This window comes from Plectropomus leopardus, chromosome 21 (assembly GCF_026936395.1).
Source record: "Plectropomus leopardus strain MGB_pleo_1.0 chromosome 21, ASM2693639v1, whole genome shotgun sequence".
Lineage (NCBI taxonomy): Eukaryota > Metazoa > Chordata > Actinopteri > Perciformes > Serranidae > Plectropomus > Plectropomus leopardus.
Window position 1 is genome coordinate 19,955,394 of NC_142196.1, and position 24,890 is coordinate 19,980,283.

At 37.9% G+C, this 24,890-nt stretch overlaps 1 protein-coding gene across 3 annotated transcripts in view; it reads left to right on the plus strand.

Annotated features, from left to right (window-relative positions):
- Window positions 1–27: 27 nt before the first annotated feature.
- pou6f2 (POU class 6 homeobox 2) overlaps window positions 28–24,890 on the plus strand; it is a 93,474-nt gene continuing 68,611 nt past the window's right edge. Inside the window, exons 1-5 of one of the 3 annotated variants that reach the window (XM_042510685.2) lie at window positions 28–107; window positions 1,994–2,128; window positions 2,495–2,601; window positions 5,585–5,667; window positions 8,521–8,708. In XM_042510685.2, coding sequence (XP_042366619.1) covers window positions 2,593–2,601; window positions 5,585–5,667; window positions 8,521–8,708 — 280 coding nt within the window. In that variant the 5' untranslated portion in view covers window positions 28–107; window positions 1,994–2,128; window positions 2,495–2,592. The other 2 variants (XM_088071814.1, XM_088071815.1) reach the window with 2 other exon arrangements.

A 24,890-nucleotide genomic window follows, 5' to 3' on the forward strand; every position in this document is an offset into this window, starting at 1 on the left:
AATCACATGACAGAAACAACGCCGTGAAGCATTCTGGGTATTGGAGTCGTTCAGGCACAAAGACGCCAACCGTCGAAAGGAGAGACGATGACAATAATTAACGACAGGTGAGACCTAAAGTGTGTCTTTTAGCGTATTTTTTAAATTTATCCAAAGCGTTTTCACCTTCAAAACTCGGTTATACTTTGTTAAAACGTTATTATTTCACTTCTGTACATATTTGACGCAGTAAATTAACTAACCGTTAAGCTAGCAAGTTTCTAGAAAAGTGACTGTTAGCTTATTTTGTCAGTTGGATAAAGTTAAAGGTCTTTCAAAGTCTCAAACTGCGACGTGGCAGGTAGGATATTCTCGAAACCATAAATCATATCTTATAAGAGTTTTTATTACCCCAATTTAAACAATTTGAATATGCGTCAAATTAAATTAATGCTAAACGAACATTTAGCTCTCCACACTTTACCTAGGTGGATTAAATAGTTGATAGCTAACGCTACTGTAATGGAAAAGCAACTACATACGTCTTAGCCACTCAAGTACAGCTTTTAAAGTATTTAGGTATTTTCATTTTATGGTATTATATAGGCCTACTTCTTCAATACTACATTCAGTGAGATAAAATGTACTTTTTACTTCACTATGTGATAGTTAAAAGTGGTGGAAAGTAACTACGTAGATTAAATTTACTCAAGTACTGAGCTTAAATACAAATTTGAGGTAGCCTACTTTTGCTGTACTTGAGTAAATCAATCTCATGCAACTTTATACTCATACTCCCCTACACTTAAAAGGGAAATATTGATTTTTTTCTCCACTGTAATTTTTTTGTAACTTTAGTTACTTTGCAGTTTAAGTTTTTTCTGCACACGAACCATATGAAAATATACAAGTGTAGCTGAAACTATTTTGTTGATTGATTAGAAAATAAATTGAGAACTATTTTGATAATTGTTTGTCATTTTTTATGTGAAAGCATTTAATGGTGCCAGCTTCTAAGATATGAGGACTTTTCCTTGTAATCATTTTTGATTGTTTAGGTTTATTAAATTGATTTGAAATGCTCTGCATCAGTACTTTTTATTTTTAGTGCTTGAATACATTTTCCTGATTGTATTTACACAAGTTTACATGAGTAACATTTCTAATGCAGGGCTTTTACTAGTAACAGAGTATTTTTGCAGTGTGGTATTAATACTTTTATTTAGGAAAAGGACCTGAATACTTTCTCCACCCCTAAGAAGCCAACACTACTTCGTAGATTTTATCGCTGTTTCTCATATAAAACATGTAATAAGCAATATAAAATGCAATGCATTTTAGAAGAAATAGCCAGCATTACATAAAGTAGTTCAACCACTGTCGGCAACAACAGTGCAATACTACTTAAATAATTAATAGGTAATTCTGAAGCATAATGAGAGCATTAACTTCTACTGGTAACGCTTTCATAGCAGTTAAATGCAGGACTTTTTTTGTAATGGGGTATTTTCACATTAAGTCAAGGATCTAAATACTTCTTTCACCATGGAGTGAAAATTGCAGTACAGCAATATTAAAATACTTAATTACAAGTACAAGCATTATTTTAAGTATTATTAGAACATATACTTAACATAAAAGTACTCATTATGCTAAATAGCTCCTTTCAGAGTGTTATATTTTTAATATATTTTTGGGCAAGGGTATTTCAACAATGCATCATCATTTTTTGAAAAGGTTTTGTATGTAAAATATGATTCTGCAAAGTACAAGACTTCCCTCTATAAGGTAGAGGAGTAGACAGATGAAGTGGTGAAAATGCAAGTTTTACCAAAAAAAAAAAAAAATACACTACAGTACTAAATGCACGTAGTTACTTTCCTCAACTGAGTGACTTTGAAGATGTGATCTGTGATCTGTGAAGATTTTTCTGAACTTGTCACCTGTGCGTCCCTTTATAAACAATCCCTCTGCATTCATTTATTCATTTTCTGTAACCACTTATCCTTTTCAGGGCCGCAGAGGGCCTCGACTCTATCCCAGTTGGCACTGGGCGAGTGGGGGGTTACACCCTGGACAGGCCGTCAGACTATCACAGGGTTGACACACAGAGACAGACAACCATTCAAGCTCACATTCACACTTACAGGTAGGTAATAAAGAGTCATTACTTTACCTAACGTACACGTCTTTGGACTGTGGGAGGCACCCAGAGAAGACCCACTCCCACACATGCAAACTCCACACACAAGGGCCCCCAACCAGCCAGCGGATTTGCTGGAAGGCGACACTATATTTATAAACCTTTGGGCAAAATGGCCCTTAACTCTATGTCTTATCTTGAATTTCATCCGGAGTGGCATTAAAAAAATATTAAATTTAATTTTCCTTATGCTGTAGGAACCCTGTTAATAGTTTTACTGTCAGGATAAGAGATCAAAATCTCGACACAGAAGACTGTGTTCATTCATGATGTAAAAACAGTCATGAGCTCATTGGCTCTGTGTATTCCTAGACATTCCAGGACTTGACGGCCAAATGAATCCCTCAGACGTTAGTTGACTCCAGGTCCTTCTTCAACCCGCTGACAGCTGCTTGCCAGAGTCCAGATGAATGCCAAAGGTATGATTTGCCTCTTCTTTATTGAGATTGTCTCACACCCCCATCTCGCCTCATCCATCCTCAGGAGAATCCTAATGCACTGATACCAAGGGGGAATATATTTTTTTCTTTACAATCTACTTAGCAATGATTTATTGATTGCGGCTTCCACCCTCACAGAGAATTACCGATCCTTTTTGGGAAATCTGATTTTCACACCTTTCATGGGTGTGTATGTGGCGCAGGTCTCCGGAGACAGTGTGAGGGGAAACTGACTTTGAGGAGCAGCGGTGTGTGAATCTCTGCGGTGTCACTCCTCCACTGCCAGTGCTATGCCCCATGGATGGCCCTGTGATTCTCTGTCGCTCTCTCCATCTCTCTCAATAGTTTTGCATTATTTATCAGTTGATAAATACAGTGTCCGAGCTTGATTTCAATATGTTTTCATTCCCTTTCAAACCTTTAAAACACATGGTTCGCCCACTCTCATATCATAAGCATGCAGGAGCCCCTCTGAGGTATAAGCATTTCACGGAGGAAAAAAAGGAAAATAATAAAAACAACCCTTGCCCTCATAGGAGGAGTCAGATTAGTGTGCTGAAAGCTTTGATGCTCCAGAATGTCAGCTCCGTGGATCGATCTAGCAAAAAACACACACACACACCTGACCAATCAGAGACGTCTATCTGTTGTGGACCTGCTGGGCACCGTGGTTTACAAGCTTCAAAGAGCTCCTTTTAATACACTGCTTTGATAGCCCTCAGCCTTCACTGACCCACCGACCATCCACTGGGGAGCATTTTAGCTTTGGAGTAGAGACGAATAACTGCTGATCATATTAATGACTGTGGAAAAAAATCACTTCAAATGTCGACTACTCATAACACCGGCCTGCTAGTCCAAAAGAACACATACAGAGGACGTATATCAGCTCCAAATGTTAAAGATAAAGTAATAGAAACCTACTGCATTTTTCATAAGCTAATCACAAGTTCATTATAATCACTTAAAGATGTCTGCATGCATAAAGGGGCTGTTGTGAAACTATAAATATATACAAAGATCGGTATACCATGGGAGAGGGGAACAGTTTGGTTAATAACCCTAAGGGGGAGACAAATCATCATCTATCATCCCACATTAGACATTTGGAGCTTGGAATATTTTCTCAATACAGCATTGTGAAACAGCAGGCCAGTTACTCAAAATATGTGCTCCAGAGTTATTGTTAACCATCTGATAAATCAAAACAAAAATGTAATGTTCGACAAAGTTTTAAAATCTTGAGTCGTTTAAGGTCAACCAAATAACACTTTGAGAAAATAATAAATACTACAATGTTCTTTTAATGTTACATGAAGTCTTACATGTTTACAGTAATTTTCTTGAGCAAAATATTCCTTAAATACATACATACATTATTAGACCTCATTAAGCTGTTTAAATTCAAATGATCCCTGGAAACTAAATAAAGAATGATTTAAAAGGTGACACATTTAACTCATTTTACTGCAGCAATGAAAACTAATTTCTTACGGTGGATACTGAATATTAATTTTGGCATTTTTCATTACGCAGTTCATTACAATTACATTACTAAGAACAATAAGTCATTAGTTTCCAGCAGAAAAACTAATCAGCTAATGACAGAATGAATTTATTGGCTTTTTAGCAATTTGGCCACTTAGAACAATGATAATGAGTTTACAGTAAAGCTGCCATATTTGAATGCGGTCAATAGATGATTTGTGTAGCTGTTCTGAATATATGGTGGCTGGCAAGGCAAACAACATTAATGTTTATAAGAACATGTCCGAAAGAGAAGTCTGTGCATGATAGGGTGTATTTTGGGTAGATTTTACATCTTGTTCTCCAATGATTTTTTTTCACACCAGCTTATCATATTCAGGGTCACAGTTGTGCTGAGGCCTATCCCAGCATGCACTGGGCACAAGGCAGGAAAATGGACAGGTCACCAGTGCATTATGGAGATTAGGGCTGGGCAGTATATCAATATTATATCAATTTCGTAACATGAGAGTTGATTTGCTTTAGATTTTGGATATCTATCATAAGTGTTGCCTTTTCCTGATTTGCAAGGCTGCAGTACAGTAAAATAATGTACTTTTCTGAACTTGCCAGACTGTTCAGCTGTTGTATTATTTGCCTTTATCCATTTAGTCATTATATCCACATTACTGATTGGTAAAATATTGTGAAATTTGATTTTCTAAATACTTTGAATAAAAACAAAAAAGTTTTGCTTTCTTTATTGTCACTGACTTTTCAAAGTCAGTTTGTGTGAGAGAAAATGTAATTTCTGGTGTACTGGACTGCAATTTTCAATCATTTTCATCAGTAATTGATCTACCTATTGTTTTCTCAATTAATCATTTTGTCCACAAAATATCAAAAATAGTGAAAAATGACTGTATGCCACAGCCCAAGATAACATATTCATCCTGCTATCCTTTTTAACCTTTTTTAGTCCAAAACTCCAACATTTTCATACTATGTATTATTTACTATCATGTGCGACAAAGCAAATGATCTTATTCTCCCATTTGAAAAGCTAAAACTAGAACAACAAAAACTCAAATGACAAATTAATTATCTACACTAGGTGTTGGTTAATCTTCTGTCAACGTTTATTTCAGTAATCATTGCAGCTCTACAGGTATGCATCTGCACTGTCCTCCGATACTAATGTGGCTCATAACTACATCACCAGGATCCATTTGTCCATTTCAATATCACACTGTTGATAATTACTAGGTATATTGCATCATTTGTTATTAGAATGAACCAGGAAAGTACTTTTTAGATAACTGCTATCTTAGTAAGTACGAACACAGCTATACATACCCTGGTGTGCTGTTCTGACTGTTTGGGCAGTCCATGTTAATGGTGGTAGAAAATATAGGGATAATTGTGAATAAGATAAAACAATATTATGACAACTATAATGAGCATTAATTGTTTTATTTCTCTGTTTCATGACTAGAGGAGCCTTGAGTGTCGGAGTGGAGTATGCCAGTCACAGGCTGAATCCCCTCTCACAGTGTCCCTCAAACTGCGCCAGCACCGGTAAGACCACTACCTATTAACATGGGTATCTGATGACGCTCGGGAGGTTCTGATTATTTGGCCACTGGGGGAGTTTGGTGAGCGGAAGGCAAAGGCGGGATCAAGTGCTTTTTCTTGTTCCTGCAACCTGTTCCTGAGCTGTGGCCAGACTGAGTGAGCAGAAAAAAAAACTCCCTCATGTCTGCTCCCGCCAGCCCTCTTACACACACACACACACGAACAAACTCACATTATTGCTTTAATCAGAGGTCTGAGGGTTACTTTAAAAAATGAAGCTAATCCGTTACACATCCACTGCTTAGAATCAGTAATGTAATTTCTTATGGTAATTTTTAAACATCCCTTTTTATTACAGATTTTTACAATAAGATTACAGTTATCCTATTATGTGTAATTACATTACTCCCCGAGCTTAAATTGATAAACACACCCAATCTGGTGGCATGATTGCAACTAGGCAAAGCAAACTGTTTTGAAATGAGGTAATTAACAGCTGTGTAAGATGGTGAGAGATGTGTTGCCCCCTTATCCTCGAGCCTCAGAGGCCAGGGGAAGATTAGAGCTCTGATCTCATTCCCAGCACTTGTTTGGAGTCTGTCAGGAAGAGAAATGCCAGCATTAGAGAGGTACCGCCACACTCCTGATATGATGAAATAAGGAGAAAAGGGGAAAGGGAAAAAGATGGAGGGATGGACAGAAAGGACCCTGCCCTTCTCTGAAGTGTCAGTAGCTTGTTTATTCTATTTTTCATCGTAGCTGCTGGGGCAAAGATTCCCATTTTTCCTTTATTTTTTCCCCTCACCTCCCAACAAAAACCACTGCTCTCATTTTTTATAGGTCTTGCAAACTCTCATGCCCCAGTGAAAATTACATTGTGAAACGGTAGAAATTTCAGGGCTGCCTGTGCTCTCCCCTGTCCCTCTGAGCTTTCAAACAGTCAACAGACTGTGAAGAATAAATAATAAAAAACTATTGATTATTTTGATGACTGCAAGATTCAATTAGGTATTAATTTTGCCCTCCAGTGGACCTATCAAGCAACTCAAAGGAGAGGAGGTAGGAGGTGGGGGGTGGACCCAAATGCATGCAGAGTGTGGCCAGGCTCAGACAGAGGGGAAAATGTGTTTACCTCGACGGGCAGAGAGGTGCATTGATGCGCAGTGTCCCACATTTAAGTGCTCCACAAATGAAGCCCTGATGACTAGTGACATTGTTACCAGGGATATGAGTATTGACCAGCCGGCTTACGTTTTTAACGACAGCTTAAACTATTTCTATTGATTAACATTTTCATAGATTATCATGTGTCATATCAAAGAGGGCTGATTCCCGTGATGAGCACATTAAAAAGGCCCCTCTGGGCAGGAACTCATCGACCACCCTGATAGAGGTTTGGTGGAGGGGGGGTGTTGATGGGTGTAGGGTTGAGATAAGACCCCTTTTTGTGCCTGTATGTGCTGGTCACCTGTCTTGTTGCTCAGAGGTTGGACTTTATTCATAAATAAGGAAGGGGGCCGTAGTCCTGCTGCTCTGTGTCTGCGTCTCAGAGCCCGAGGTGGGGTGAACACTGTCTGAGGAGCTCTCCAGTCAGAGGACACAAGGGGGAAGAGACAGGGGGGAGTAAATGCGGGAGGGAGTGTGTGTTTGTGTGTGTGAGGTAGAGAGAGAGCGAGAGAGAGAGAGAGAGAGAGGGAGGAGGTGACATCTCCAGTGCCTGTCTTAGGAAGCAACCTCAGGCTTGAACCTGTGGTGGCCATTCAGATACACAAAGGTTGAGGAGGCTGCTTATGGTTCAGTAGAAACATGTACTAGCTGGTCCCTGCGCTGTGGTGGCATGTTGTAGCTGCTGTTCCACTGACTTCAACATTTGGACTTTCTGAAAACTCTTTTTTTTTTTTTCTTACTCTTTTCTTGTGGAGCTTTGTTTAGGTAAGAGCAACGGCTTTTAAGGAACTTCTGAAATTTGCAAAAGTCAGAAAATTATGCGTAGAGTGTATTCTGTTAATTGCGTTGGAGTTTTCTCAAGATAAAATATTGTGAAGGAAGCATTTAAAACTCTGATAGCATTCATAAAGTGGTCTTACACATGCTTTCTTTTTGTATTTTTAAACCAGTTTATTTCAAAGTTCTTGATTCTTTGCTTTTCTGAATTTATATTGCTCAAAGATGTTCAGCAAGATAATGCTCTAATCATGTCATGTAGATGCTCGTCACTTTTGTCTCTAAGTGCTGACAAAAAATGAAAATAATTGGGACAAAAATTTTGTAACATCAGAGACTTCACCTCTTGTTTAAATCAGGCCTGAAGTACATTTTGCCTCACACTCTGCTGCAATATGTCACCTTTGATCTCATTTTGTGTCCCCAACTATGTGAGAATTGATGTAATCACTGCTGTGTATTTTCACTCATTTCTTCTTTTTAAGATGTAGAATTACATTTATTTATCAGCACACAGCCCATGGACCTCTTTGTAGACTGCTGTCAGCTTAGTGTTTGCTGAAGATGAGGCACATGTCAGGTAGTAATGAGCCCTTGGAGATGGATGTATCACCGTTTTAGGACTGCAGGGTATAATGGTAACGCCACGCGATCCGTAACAGTTCTTCACCAGGCAGCAGCCGGCAGTATCAGCGGGGTAGCACCAGCCTCAGATAAAAGGGAGAGCTGGAGAGGGAGGGAGCAGGAGAGAGAGGGAGAGTGATGAGTGAGCGATAGAAGGGAGAAGCTGGGTAAGGAGAGAGTGAGTAGAGACATAGAGAAGGAGCCGCTGAGGGTGAGACGCCGAAGCACATCTAACCAGGGGTGTTTTCTCTTTTTTTTTTCTCCTCCATTTCCCACCTGGGCTCGCAGCTCCCTCCAGGATCCGATGATTACAGGGCAGCTGAGCAAGCCGCTGCTCTCCCTGCGCAGCGACATGAGCGCGGCAGAACTCCGGGCGGACGACAAAGCGGCCACCCCAGACAGCGATCTGAACGACGAGCCCCTGCTCCTGCCCTCCGAGGCCACGGACAGAGAGGGCACTCCCAACAAGCTGTACGGTAAGTCGGCTCACGCCTCCTGTTTGTCCCGTCTCCTTTGTAAAGCTGCTGGCTAAAGTCTGCTTTAGGCAGCGGTGAGGTGAGAACAGCTTCCAGTGCTGGGACAGGTGTCAGCAGCAAACTAAGTTTAAGTGCAGCGACCAAGTCAGTGATTTGCTCTTTTACAGCTTGGACATCTTTATGGGAAAATTGTAGTTTATGTCATTTTTGTGCATAAAGATGTTTCATGCACTTTCAGACTTTTCTTAGAAAAGCGGTTCATTTTTGGAGGACAGTCTTGTTAGTTGTGAGTGTATTGACAATACAAAAGGCAGTTAAACTGCAGAAATGTGCCCTTTGAAGATGCGGTACACTTTTGTTGTACTATCTGTCTTAAATACTTAACAAAAGCATTAGTGGATAAGCTTGGTTATTTATTATGTACTACATTTCATAGCAGCACCATTGCATGATTCTTCTTAATATAAAATGTATCTAAAATTTTAATTGACTCTAAAAAAAAAAAAAAAAGATTTTACCTACCAGGATATTTTAGCTTCAACCCTACCTTCACAACCCTGGTTGCGTTTGGTATTATTATGTGCTTTTCTTCTTACTTCAAATGGAGAAAAAGTTAGATTTGTTATATTACTAGAATTTATACTCATGCAGATTAATAATAACTTGAAAAAATATATATCAAAAAATATATCAAAAACCTCTACTTTATGTCAAATATAATATTTGTCATAAACACATCAGATATAAAATTGTTATTTCTAGTTCATTGCAAAGACTTTTCTTCTTTTATTTATTTATTTATTTTCAGTTTATGAAGTCATTTTCAGTCTTTTGGCATCTTCAATTGCAAATGATCTTTAAAATTAGCCAATTTCTGTATCAGCATGCCTCATTATTTTTGCAGTTATCTCATTAATTGGGTGTTCATACTCGATTTTAGTTATGTCTAGATCACTGTGTGTGTTTTTTATTGTGGTGCATTTCAATCATGTGGACTAATTCAGTCACTGGGCCTCGTTATGAATCAATAAGCATTATGATATAAATTACCATTTTTGCAATTTCTGAAATTATTGTTGTAACGAGAAAGGTAATGTAGTGCTTATGTTTTTCTTTTTCCTGATATGCTTTAATTAAAGAGATTTTAAAATCATTAACATAAGAAATAATTACAAACTGAATATTTATATAGACATTAAATTGCAGTGTCCAATAACTGCATATTTAACGAATCTGTCTTTGTGGAGAGAGCTGTAGAATTTAAACTTGCATTTATATATTTAATTTCAAGGAAATTATGTGCTCTCAATACTTAGTATTTGTAGAATGTATTCATATCCACTAAACAAATATTTCCAAGACTTTTAAAATTTGCTTAACTTCAGTAAAAACCTTCTTTAAAGAGAACATTTTGACATTGTTCAAAACAACTTTGAAGGAATAACTATAAAAAGCTGATTTGCTTAACATATCCTCATCATTTACCCTTTTTGTCAAGTTTCGATATTAATATTTTTATATATTTGTTTTTTATGTGGCTGCAAGGTGACAAAAATCCCTCTCTAATGGCTTTATATTTATTTGTATATTTATACAAACAGTGTGTTCATTTTTGTATGTGCATGTCCAAGTGTGTATGTGTGTATGATTCTGGCATATTTGTTTTATTGCTGGTTATAAATTTATACTGCAGTAAAGAGTGAATATTTTCTGTTCTGGATTTTAATGAGAGTTGTTAATAGAATATCACCATGTCTGGATGTCTAGGTGTGTTTGTGTGTGTGTGTGTGTGTGTGTGTGTGTGTGTGTTTCCTAGGAAGTGACAGGGAATTTAGTATAGTGTCTATATAATGAGCTTGCCAAACATTGTGAATGAAATAAAATGAGAATTTGTAGGAGGGATAGCCAGATATTACGCTCAAACCTAATCAGTGAGAGTTCAGCTGTCTTCTAAATCCTTTTTTTCAAGAATAACCCGAGGCGAGAGTCTTCTAAACAAGGACTGTGTACTGCAGGATTTGTCTCAGAAGTGTTGCAATTTGGTTTAATAAGCATCAAGTCTCTCCCTCTTTCTTCGTGTCTGATCAGTCTCTCTCTGACTCTTCTCCTGCTGCTTACTTGCTACTTTCTGCATCTCCTTTTGTCACGTGCACGGACACTTAAATGTTGTTAAATGCTTCACTGTGTATTTGTATTTTAAGCTTTTCTAGTTTACATTTCTGATGCACCTTTGTCAATGAGAAATTACTTTGAAAAAAATAGTTTTGTTGTATTGCATTTCTTGAACCAAAAGATTTTTTTTTTGTAGTTTATTTTGTGCTTGTTGTTCGCTGATGGCCTGTGTGATGGCTGGTCGGACTCCAGTGAGAATTTTTGGGGGGATGGTTTCTCTCTGCCCGGTGGCGGAGCCCTGGGCTGTGCCAGCGGCAGGTTTGGTTTGGGAGCCGCTGCCCACATGACCTGTCAGAGAGAAAGGCAGGGACCGAGGAGGAGACATGGCATGGTTGTGTCTTCTGCTGGGGGAGATAGGAAGGGATAATAAGAAAGAGGGAGGATAAGGAAGAGAGACTCAGCATATTTTAAATATTTCCTTAAATGCCACCACACAGAAAGGAGACGTTTAATTGGTCACTCACATTTTATTTTACTAAGTCTACAATTAGTATGGTAGACTGCTTGTTTCTATGGTGTTGAGTTGATGTTTGAGTGAACATTTTGGAAACTTTATTTTTAACAGCAGTTGATGGATCATATTACACACAATGAGTTTAGTCAGGTCCATGAAACCTCTCTTAAACCAAGTGAGCGTAACACATGAGGCCATAAAGGTAAAAGCTATCCTGTTTATCTTAATTCCTGACAAGCTGACATTTTGAAGATACACAATTTCCACACAATAAGAGGTAATGTATCTGGAGGTATTTTGACCCTTTGAGTAGATGAACAATTTATTAAAACTAATATTTTCGACAATAATTTGATTTTTAGACTGGCTTGAAACTGTATGAGGTTTTCACGGTTTGATAACTGTCTCAGAAAATATCACGATATACCATATTACACAATAACTGTTATTTTTATCAGTTACAGTGACCCTTCGTTGCGTGCGCCAAATGAAATGAAAAAGTAAGAGTGCCTTTTGGCTAAAGAAACAGTTCATATAGTTGAAACATGGAAAAAAAATTAAGAAAGTTGTGTAAAAAGTGGGAAAGGAGACGTGCATGTGCAGGTGAGATTGTCAGTCCAGTTGCTTTTTTTCAGTATTGAAGCAAAGCAAATGCACATAGTATGATGGTATGATAACCATCACTTCTCATACCGGTTTCACAGTGTACCGCTGCAATCCCATTGAGGTTATGTTATTTGAGCCACATTTGCTTGTTTTTGTGTTTGTATTGAACTCTTGTGGTTGCATAGAGATTGCATTAAGTTTGTATTCTCACTGGTCTATTATCAACATGAAGACCACTGATATGAAAACAACACTGAATCGAGCCTTTAAACTAGGCTTTACATTATTCAGTGGTTTTCCTTATGTGGTTCTGAACTGTGCAGAAGCCACAATATTAAGATTCTTCTCCTTTACTTGCATTGTGGTGAAAAAGCAAGAATACTTTGGGTTCCTCAGTTTCAGTTTAGGAAAAAAAGAAAAGAAAACTTTGCTCTGTTTTATGGCCGTGATTTTGCATAATCTCTCTGATACAGTGCTCCAATTTCATGAGTGACATTTTCACACAAACCAACACGCTTATCCCATGCACAGAGTAAAAGCACTCACTTAGTAGTTTCAAGGAAATGCAAATCATGCTAAGTTTGCTCCTGCAGAATCATCGTGTAGACAGAACAAAAATGATCTTAAATGCAGTGAAACTGAACACATCTTTTCCAACCTTGTTTTATATTTTGTGAGGAAAGCCTGTAAGTTTTTTTTTTACTAAGGACAACCTGCAGCTAATTATCTATATTCTCCTAGAAAACATATACAACATATATCTCTTGTAGCTTGGCTTTTTTTCTTTCTTACAAATTGTGTGATAAATATGAAACCACCACACCAGTCGATTTCCATAGTCCCTTTCTTGTATTGATATTGAGCTGTTTTGAATCATTGAATGCTGATATCACTACTTTGTGCTGCAATTACATGTGCAATATATTTGTTTTCATATCTAGAGAGCTTGCCATAAACTTTTCTTCCCTGCAGAGTTGATGTATGACTTTAGTGCTTTAATACTATGGTTAAGAGTTTGGGCTCATGTGAGAAGGAGAAGTCAGTTGGAGACAATGACAGTAGCGGTCATGTTTGTCTACAGTAAATTGTCCACCTTCTACACCCACCACATGCTTACTGCAGTGGTGAAAGGGTCGTTCTCCTCCTAAAAGCTTGCCTGTGCAAATAGTCTTCCACTTCAGCTAACAGGGGCTACGAGGCACCACAAACATCCTGCCGCCTTGTATTTATTCCAAGTAGAAGTGGACATTAGGTGGGAAAGCTGTGGTTAGTAGGGCAAGCAATTTTTTTTTTTTTTTTTTTTCAAAGGACGGGATGGTGTTGGATGCGTACAGTTTCTGTCTTCTCTTCTCAAGCAAATCTCCCCCTTTCAGACATCAACAGACAAGATAATAAGACACTCAGAGCACAATTCCGTATTATATTCAGCAACCAAAGGCTCATCTCTTGTCAGTTTGCATTTACTCTCCCAAGGATGTGACGCTTCTATCATCATGCTGTCAAAGAGAGCCAGGCTGGAACGACAGGAGCACTCATTTCATACACTTACTGTCTACATGAAATGGTCTGCACTTATTCGGATTCTGCCAAAATGGTGGAACATTTTCACAAAGGTCACCTCGAGACCCCCCTCCCCAAAAGAGCAAAATGAATCTTTCATTGATTCCTGGTATTGGAGGTCATTCAGAACAAAAAGTCCACAACAAATGCAACATCTACTGTAATGCTGCTTGGGCTTGTATGTATTTCCAGGTTTATTTGGCTTTACTCACAATCATGTTGTACACTGGATTATTGAAATTAATTTCATCTGGACTACTCATGCCCCGGTCACCCCTACAAGACTGTAGTTTGGAGAGAAGAGCTGCATCATTAGAAAGTTGGAGTACTTCCTAGGAAAGGGAATCACCAGAGGCCCCATGATACAATATAATCACAGTATCTTAGTCATGGTATTGTGATTTTTAACATTTTGCCTTATGCAGTATGAGTATTACAATGACATATATTGCAGTGTATTTAAATGTATGACCTTTTTTCAAGATTTAGTTTTAAAGATAAAGTTTCTTACTTTAATCATTTTTAGTGCAGCAAAATATATCTAGTGGTCTGAAACGCAATCAATTTTATTATAACTTATAGGCAACTAAAAATTTCATTTAAATTTGCAATATAAATGATTTAGATAATAAAGATCAATACTTCATGTTCATGCATTGATACAGTATTGCTGCATAGAAATCATGATACTGTGCAGTAGTGGGTTTTTTTGCCCCCACCCCGAGTTCTTCTCCTTAAATGTATCTTTAAACATTTTTTTTCTATGCAAAAGGTTCATGAATTACTTTTGACTTAGTTGGTGTGCATCACAGATTTGGAGTTTAACTAAGTTTTGTTCTAATTTTCATCTTTTAATCTAGTATGTAATGATAAATGACTAAATACAGAGATCTTTAAGATGTCAGTTTTCACACCTAAATTTTTAAGTATGCTGTTGTTGGACTGTATTGTTTCATAATTCAGTACACATAACAAAAGATGGAGCTACTCACAGCTGGAAAAAATCAAAACTAATATTGGATACTGGTGAGAAAGCTTCAAGGTCATTGCACATTTTCTTTGTCTTTGGTAAATCAAAAACTTTACCTTTTTGCCTTCATTAGTCACAGTTCATGTGTGATTGATTCTCGTACCATCTTCTTCAATTTATTCCTCTTAAAAATGGTACAGTACACTCATTTTGCATATTAACATACTTAGTAAAGACTTCATAGTGTTACAGTGTAGTGAGACTGTGGGACAAAACGACTGTCTTTCGTGCAAATTCATACACATGTATATACACAAAGAGACACGCACACACCCACACTGCTGGAGGCACGAGTTCTTATTATTTTTGTGTAATCAGCTTAGTGAGCAGGATGCATGGTGGGATAGGCTGCTTGCTGATGCAAAGAGCCTCGTAATGTTGTGTGGTGAGGTTAAGTAATAAAGTGGCGCAAACCCAGTGCTGAATGGGCCACGCTGAGTAAATAAGAGTGGATAAAGGAGACCGAGGGAGAACAAGTCTCTCCCCAGGAGGTGGATCTCATTATGGGGATTTCAGCTGTCTGCACAAACTTGAAAACAGGCTTAATGCATGCCTATAAAGCAGGTGTTATACATTTGCTAATGTGCCCGCAGTGCCCATGGCTACAACAACACAATCACTGCGTGGCATAGAGGACAGGGAGGATGAGCACAAAGCGGACTTCTTGTTTTCGATGCAGTAAAGGTCATCAGGTTTCACGGATGCTTGGTTATGCAGAGATGACTTTGAGCAAAACAAAGAACTTCAAAAAATAACTGACAATATAATTCTGTTGTTTTTTTCATATTTAAAGTTAAGAAGATTATTGTTGCCTTGACAAGAAAATATTCCAAACAAAAGCACATCACAAGTTCTGTAGGTGGATAGCTGTGGAGAAAATAAATTGAATTTCAATATGCATTTATTTTAGTTATACACTGTCTTTAAGTTGGGAAATCATTTTCGTCCAAACTTATATGTTGTGTAGCATGCACTCCATAACCAATATCAATAAACCTTTCATGTAGAGCTAACAAAGAGGCATCACATCTCCTGGCACGGACACGGTTGGTGTTGTTGAGATGTAATTGAAGCTGCAAGGGTCACATTTTCGGAATAGAAATTACAGTCTTGTCTTTGACTTGTGTGGCGTGAACCAGAGATGCATCCCACAGCCCTTGTGTCCTTCACAAGCCTTTATTATTTATAACGCTCGCTCTTTGAGCAATGACCAGTACTAATGCATAACCTTCTGTCCTTCTGGCTGATTCGTTTCCTTTGAAACCAAAGATTGAGGCAGGAGAAGTGGGTGTATGGTGGATGAGGCAGGGGTGTGGGCGGGCGAAGGGGGGGAGCTAGTATAGAGCAGTGGAGATCCAGGCTATCGAGAAGTTATTATGTTTTTTCCCTTTATATCTGAGGATGTGGAATAACACTGTGATGATTCTTTTCTCCAGAATAGAGTTATGGGCTTCAAAGCAATACTATTTCCAGACGTCCCTCCTTCCACTATTTGTCTGCACCACCAGAATAATGTGCTGGGAGGGGTGGGGTGTGATGGGGTGGGCTGGGTGTCTTTTAGCTACATGATTATTTGCTTGTTTCTACCTTTACCCACTCAGCTCTGTAAATATCACTGCAACGGGGGAACACAGTAACAACTAATACAGGACTTTTTCTCGATAAACTCATTTCTAGATAAACTCCGTTTAGCTCAGGTTCAGTGGAGCTACGATATAGTCTTGTGCAGCTTGTAGCACCTGATGTTATCCTATCGTGATTGAGCCTGTGCTGCGGCGCTGGTGTGATCCATTGTTATTATACCTCTGTGACAGAAGGAACGGGTGAGGAGAGGGGAGGAGAGGAGGCTTTGAGGGGCAAAGGGGTAGAAAGTGGGACATAGGCAGCATTAGCGCCGGATAGCCTGGGGGGCCCAGGCTGATGTGTCAGGCATGACATGTGGGTGTCTAGTCCCCCATGCACACACACACACACACACTCCGCCCTGGACTGCCCTCACACCCCACTGGCTACTTCTAAATGTCCTCCAGCTGACCAGACACAACATAAAATTTCCCAAAACATTTTTAACATGATTGCAGTTTGAAAATAATAGTTTGAAGGTCCACAGCAACTAATTATTATTTTTTTATTATCAATTAATCTGGTAATTCTAGTTTTGATTAAACATTCATAAATATTGGAAAATAGTCAAAACCTTTACAGAGTTAATGCAATGTTGCTTCATTTTTCTAAATTATAAAACTAAAAGATATTTGATTTGCAACTCGGGCTGGACAATGTATTGATGTTATGTCATTAATGTGCTAAGGGAAGCACGCTTAGTTGACTAATGTAGTTAGGAGAAAATTACTACTTGGTTAAAATTATTATTAAAATCATTTAAATTTTATCATTAATTTTATGCGAAATGAAAAATGCTGTTGTAATAATCAGTCATGTTTCCTAAAGTTGTAGTCCTGTTTTGTTGGATAATGTGCAAAGGTTGGCAGGAGTGTTGTTTTTTTCTGGTTTTAAAGACTGCATTACAGTAAAATGATGTAATTCTCTGAAATTACCAGACTGGTTTGGCTGCTCTATTATTTGCCTTTATCAGTGTAGTTATTACATAACACATTAATGATGATTATTTACAAAAATCTTTTTGTGTAAATATTTTGTGAAAGCACCAATAGTCAACCCCACAATGTACCATAGATGCGATAGCGATATTGAGGTATTTGGACAAAAACATCATGATATTTGATTTTCTCCAAATCGCCAAGTGCTTTTCTAGTGATGTAAAACGAAAAAATGTCAACAGATAATTTGGGCCTATTTGAATAACTTCAAATTCGGAGAGATTGTTCCTGATTAATTGTCTGTCGAGTGACTAATTGACTAAGCACTTTAGAACTCATAAAAATGCTGAAAGTATTTCTTACTTTCACAGAGTTTGCAGTTATGAGGCTTTGTGCAATTAGAGTTTGTTCTTCTTTATTTTCTTGAAGAAATAAGTAAGGCTGCAATAATGTATTGTTTTATTTATTGTTAAATTTGATGGTTATTTTTTTTTAAATAATAAACAAAACATCATAAAACTAAAATGAAAAACATTTCCAAAACCCAAAGGTGATTTCTTCATTAGGCTTGCAATATTACTGTGGAATATATATTTCCACAGTTGATAACTGTCTCAGTAAACATCATGGTATATGGTATTACACAATTATTATAATTGTTAATTTCAGTTGTTATTACTGTTGAAGGAAAAAAAACATAAAGGTTTTTTTTGTTGGTTGAATAAATGCTTTAATATAGTTAAATCTAGAAATCATTTTTTTGTAAAAGTCTGACAGGCAGTGGAGGAGGAAAGGAGAGGAAAAAGGAGAGGTGATATTCTCAGTCCACCTGCTTGCACTTTATTTTCAATACTGTAGATAATCAAATATACACAGTATGATAACTGTCAATTTTCATACCACAGTATAAGAATGCAACCTAGTCTCCATGTCTTGTTTGTCTCACCAAGAGTCAAAAACGTAAATATATTTACTTTACATTATATAAAGCAGAGAAACAAAGCAAACGCTCATTTTAGAGAAGCTGAAACCAAACATTTTTTTGGCATTTTTTGCATGAAAATTAACTCAATACGTCTTCAAAATGGGAAGATAACTAATTAATGATCATTTTAAGCTCTGGTCTTAAGAGCTTTGTGATTCTATATAGGCAAAGTATGAACAAAGATTTATAGCACAGAGAGAGAGAAAGGCCTTTATTCAGCACAGGGTTGCAGGCTGCCGGCAGCAGAATCCTATTTACAGCAAATATCATTTAAGTAATTTAGGAGGAGGAGCAATAGTGAAGCAGGCATCTCCTAAAAGGCTTACAGCTCTCTAAAGCTAGTCTTCATCTCAGCATCCCTCCTTCGCTGATGCCTGTAAAAGGATGAAGAATAATTTGGATTGTTATTTGCCTCTTTCAACCCTCAGCTAATCAGGTTGACATTGCTTTGGGAATGAGGAGGACGCTCCATAACAGATGTGCTCATGTGCAAAGTGTCCCAAGTCCCCCCCGTGAAGACGCGACACAAAAAGCCCTCTTCTCCCCTCCCCTTTCCTCTTTCCCTTCTCCGTCCTCCTCTCTCCATCACACCGTCTCTCCTTCTTGACCTTTGAAATGGGCATTGCCTCTTCTCACCAATTTACCTCCCTCTGGTACCTCTTGTGCCTGTGCTGCTTCCATCTCCACTCCAGCATCAAGGGAGAGACAGGTAAGAGCTGGAGCCGAGCACTCTCATGCCAGAGAGAAGACCTGTGGCCTCGAGTGAGAGCATAAGTGTCGTAGCACAGGGTCCTTACTGCTTTAAGCATCGTTTGCATGCAGATTCTCCACCCATCCATCAGAGGCTTACTTCTACAACCTGAAGTCTATACTTTTGGTTGTTTACATTCAGTCAGTGGAGACATACTACAGTGGTTCCCAAATGGTGGGTTGCGGTCCAAAAATGGGTCCTAGGTCCATTGTGAATGGACCGTAAGTGGCTCACAACCATGTCAAGTTTGTGAAAAACACTTTATTTTGAAGTGCAGCAAATTTGCAGCACATAGCTTTTTGTAAGTACAGTTTACTGTTGAGTAAGAGTTTTTTTTTCCAGAACAGTAACTATTTCAACGCCCTGTTGTTTATAATATCTGGCCTATTTTTTTTTGGGGGGGTTTAAATAAGAATAAGCTTAAGGGTGTGTTCTTTATTTATCAGGCTGTTTTATTTTTTTTGTTGGTTTGTTTGTTTTACCCTCCCCAACTTTACATTTATTTACCTTGAGCCTCTCTGAGTGACTCTGGGAAATGCAAGTTTTTCTCCCATTTAATGTATTTAAGAACCTACACAAATATCAAAATCCAACGCTAATTTGTATTTCTACAGTTTCTGATTTTTACTTTGGCGAGCCTACAATTTTTTTTGAATAAAGAAAAAAGATTCTCTAAAAAAATTTAAAGAAAAAAAATGGCCAATTTTTGAAAAGAAAACATGCCTAAAATAAAATCATACATTTGATAATTTGTCTTTTGTGCGGACCTTGAATTAATGACTAAGGAGAAATCTGGACCCAGTGACTGGACCAGTTTGGAGCCACTATATTACACCATCACTTTCCTTTCCTCTCTGCCCTTTCTTCTTCTTCTGTCTGTGATCTGAATCTTCCCTCCGCTGCTCGTGGCTTTACAATCACCTCAGAAATAGTCACAGAACTGCTGAGGTGTAAAATCCTTTCTGTTCGGCACACTCCGCAGCACCACCTCCTATGTAATTCCTTAGCTCCATAATTCCACTTTATGCCAGAATAATGAATGAGATAGATTTTTTTTCTCCCCTGTAAGGTCTCCACCCGTGCACGATAAGGAATCAGGCTTTAATGTTAGAGGCCCGGAGAGAGTACCGTGGCCTCTTCTCCCTCTTGCCCTGCGCTGGGCTCTTAATTAAGGAAATGACAGCTCTCCTAGCAGCAGCAGTAGCCATAATGTAGCTAATAGTGTTACAGGCAGCCACTCAAAAGTCCGTCTCTGGTGATTTTCTATCCCCAGAAACACTATTGACCTATCCTTAGCAGCTTCTCCACCCTAGCCTCTAAACAGAGTATTGCTTCCCTGCCGGTCCAGAGGGAGCCATCTGACTAAGAGCACCTGGAGTTATTGGCAGCAGATTATGCCCTGTGTTATTGTTGAGGGCTTTGGTGGGAGTAATGAAACACTGAGCTAAATCACTGGTGATTTTGGCTCTCTTGCATTCTACAAGGAGTTAAGTAAATCACTATAAAGCCGACACTGCATATTAGAGAGAGCTCTTTGTAATGCCATGCCTTGTACACTGTTGGGAGGATTACTTTTGAGAGTATTTCACAACATAGTACTGACTACATGACCTTAAGTGTTATTTGTTTTGTATTCTATTAGATGATTCAAACTAAGTCAAGTATTCTAAATACTTCGGAATATTTTTAGGAAACTTGGCTGTGCATCTTTTCTGCCATTGTCACCTTTTTTTTTCTTTGTTCATGGGAAATGCGCCTTAATTTTTCACCATGTTTTAACAGCAAGTGAACACTCTGTCCACACTGAGTCTGTTAAACATGCATTTCTGTTACATCATTTCAACAAACCATGTAGGCTTTGTATCATGTGTGCACTCAACTGGAGATTTAAGCACTTAAATAATGGCCAAGTACTTTCTATCTTTCTACGCTTACTTTTTAAACAGAAAACACACATCTCATATTGTGATATTTACTGAAAATGACATAAAATAATAATAAATAATAAAGGTAATCCAAAAATAATGCTGTCGTCACTATGAGTGGGCAGTGTATCACAGGGGTGCCTTTTTTGGGTGGAAAACAACAGAAATATATTTACAGTTAACATTTTTCTGATACATTAATTAAACAACAACATTTTTTAAACTTACCAGATGCGTAAATAAGCAAAATTCCCCCATTATGTCAATAGAATGTTTCCTTTGTATTTGCTGTTTCGGATTAGTTGTATATGAATTTAATTTTTAGGAGACAGGGCTGAATATAGCCAACAGCAAGTAGTTTTTATCAGGGATAGTCATTTACCAAAAACCTTCAGCTTCCTGGTGATCTCCCTCCAGCCTTACTTAGGTTCTAGCAGTAAAATTAGGATGTATTGTACTGATACCTCTGCATCAAAGTAAGCAATAAGAATAAATAGAAACAGGGCACCTGACAAAAGTTCAGCTCAAAACAATTAGGCTTGCAGTCGGGTAGAACAATACAGTACATTACAATTAAAAAACAATGCAATTAAATGGACGCTTGCTCACGTAACATTTAGTTTGGACATAGTGTTAGAGCAAATCAAACAAAAAAACAATTAAGTAATTCGTTATAGTCATCTATTTGTAAAGTGTATCCAGAAAACCACCAGTTTTAACTGTAACAGAATACAGTCACTCCTAGTTTGTATTTTACATACCCTTGGATTTAACATTACTTCTTGGACTTTATTCCAGGCTGCTTTAGATAGAAAAATGAAAGTGAAATGAGCTGTCGCTCTACATTTCTTTCTCTCTCAGCTCTCTCCGAAACGCCACATCAACTTTCCAAGCCGTATTAACAAAATCAATGGTCAAACAATCTGGGACAATTGGTTGTGTATTGATGGAATTAAAGCTTGTGTATGATGTGGCTTGTTTTTTATCTGCGCCCATCCTTTACGCTCCAGCAGCTCGCTGTCCAACAAACACTCAGAATCATCAGCACAACTCAGATTCGATGACGACTACCAGATAGCTGTTTTGCATGTTTTTGTGCTATTATTATCTCTACTTCAATAATTCAATTTATTATAGCAATTAAAAATGTAATTATCTTATAATCTTCAGTCTTTTTAAAATGTGTTCACATGTGAAATTATTTTCCATGGATTAGATTTCAGTGGCAGTGATTGACACCGTCTTAATAGCAAACACATGCACTCAGCCAGACATTTTCAAAAGGACCATTATAAAAATGGAGGTTGGCTGTTCATTCTGAATAGCCTGAATCGTTACCAGGCCTCTCTCGTACATTTGACAACTTACATAATGCATTTCCACTAAAATAGCTTAAGTGTTAAAGCTTCTTTTATGGGCAAAAATTGATTCATGAATGCTTTGAGGCGAAAGCTAACATGAACACAAAGCTTTCAATAACACCCATTTTATTCAGACTGTCAATGTATGAAGCGGTTGCATTAGACAAGGTGGCATGCTGATTGCTTTATGAAATCCAGGCTAATTGTTTTGTGGTGTAGTCCTTGGGGCACCCTGCATTAAGACAGGCTGAATGAAGTCAAATAAATATGGCTCTTTGCCCCCACCCCCGTCAACCGCCCAACACACACGCACACATAGAGACATTGTGCCTTGTGTGGCATTGAAAGTCGCTCTCCAGTGGCCACTTTGGTGATCAATAAAAGAGAATTTATATAGTGGTGGATATTGGCAATATTTCCATGACATAAGTCAAATCAAATTGCACTCTGTGCCCTGTAATAAATCTAATTATTTCACTCACATAAAAAAAAGCATTTTTACTGAAAATATCATTGTGTCACTGTCGGGATCGGTTTGGAATTAATCAGACTTGATTTATGTAATTAAACTCATCCTCTTACTTTCAGTCAAGGCAGCAAAAAACTTACATAACTAAAGAGTTTTGATTTAAGGGCACTTGTACATTGGCAGTTTAACTGCTCACGAAGATGAAGCCTGAATGTCCTAGATAAATGTAAAGCTATGTTGAATGTGCATCGCCTGTTCTTTCATCCGTTTGGCCTCTTCTTTCATCCCACCTCACATCAATACATCCATTCATTCCATTTTACCCATTGTGTAACCTGCATATAATCACGGCATCAAAGGACTTTCTTTATAGTAAAGGTTTGATCAAGATATTTTCTGTTTTTTTCCCCCGCGTCTATAGTATTAACCTTCATCTGGAAATCCATTTAAGAATCATTCACATAGGCTAAGTAAATTTTTATAAAAAAAAGAAAAGAAAAGCAAAACATGTACAAAGATTCTAGTAATAAAAAAGAATTGAAGACTGACTCCCTGGGTATTTCTCCTGTCAGCTATTTAATTTAGTTAAAGAAATTACACAAATCCTTTGGGGGAAGATGTGCATGTGTATTTATTTATTATCGATCTTTTCCCCTGCGATAAACGTGTTAACGTTACAGATATTTGCGAGGGGATGAAGCTTTCTAAGTTATTGTGAAATGAAGGCATCAAGGAATCGTTATTCAGTAAGTCTACTGCACTGTTTATCAGATAGAATACATTATTCACAACCAATATCTTAACTACAGTCATGAGCTGTGTAGTTTGGAGCTTATTGATGATATTAGAAAGTCTTATTAAAGCTGAATATCTTCATTTAGCTAATTGTCTTTGTTATGAAGATAACTAGTTAATTCACTGGTGGAAAAGTTGTTCAGTGGCATTGCTGGTTTCATTATGAAATAAACCCACTGAACAGCTATCACTGTGGCAGCTGCATTTACAAAATTGCCTTTGAGATGGTTGGGAAGTTTAAATGAAAATCAGAGTGAAACACATTTATTTGATCACATCCAAAGTGAGAATTAACTGCAAGGAGACAATATCACTAATGAAATCCAGTAAAAACATTACAGCCTCATAATATCCACCCGCCAAAATGAATGGCAAATTATACAGCAGATTATGATGACACTTTACTTCATCCATCGCTTTATATCGACTCTAATACGGCCACAAAGTCTTTTCTGTATGTTCAGATTGATCTTAATTCCAGAGACTGAGTGCACAGGGTGGGGCTGTGCACAGCGTGGTCCATAATGGGTGAAATAATTGGTGAAAAGAGACTGGCTTGTCAAAATATCCACTGCGTAGCGAGGTTGATAAGCGAGAGGATGTGGACCTTCATCGCGAAGCAGGGCCAGCCAGAGGTGGAAACCAGCTAGAAAAGCAGGCTCCCCCTTGGGCTTTTACATCCGCCATCAAATGCTTGAGGTTTGTTAGGTCATGCCACTCACCAATTATTTGGATTTTATGTAAAGATGAAATGATTTTAGTTGGCGGAGGGGAGTTTAAAATGTAATGCATAAATATACTTGACAGGCAATGAGATCTTTCTGGCAGGACTATTCAATAGACGGCTTTGTATGAAGCTTTTATAAAAGGACTGGAAACCACTGCATGCACTGTATGTTTAACAAGAAAAAGCCTGTTCATCCTGTCCATGAAAAGAATGACACAGTACATCAAGGTTTTATTCTTTATTGAAAAGCTGTGATAGTCCATGTAAGAAAATCAATCTTACAGGGGAAATGTGATTACATTTCACTTTCTATGAAGGTTATGCTCATGATGCATTATAAGCACATTCATGAGACATTATAATGCATATGGATGGCTTTATGAAACATTTTATAAATGTTAATCATCCTGCATGACAACTGAGAACAAGGTTTATGAAGTGTATTTAGATATTTATTGTATTACGATGAACCCCTTCAGATTTTGGGGGTTGGTGTGTGGAGTTGAAAAACTAATACACTCTGTGTATTGCAGCTTGTTCTACTTAGGATATATAAAATGACATTATCCCGAACATCAAGTGGCACCGGCATGAGACTGGCTTCGGCATTTCCGCTCTCTCCTTCTTATAGACACACACACAAAACTCTGTTCGAACCAATCTGACAGCATCCAATCAATTTGTACGAGAGAACTGCATTATATGTTGTTATGAGGACTCAGGGCCTGTCTTGACTTGGAACTTGACTTGGGACTTGAGTGCAAATTAACTGTCATTTGCAAAACA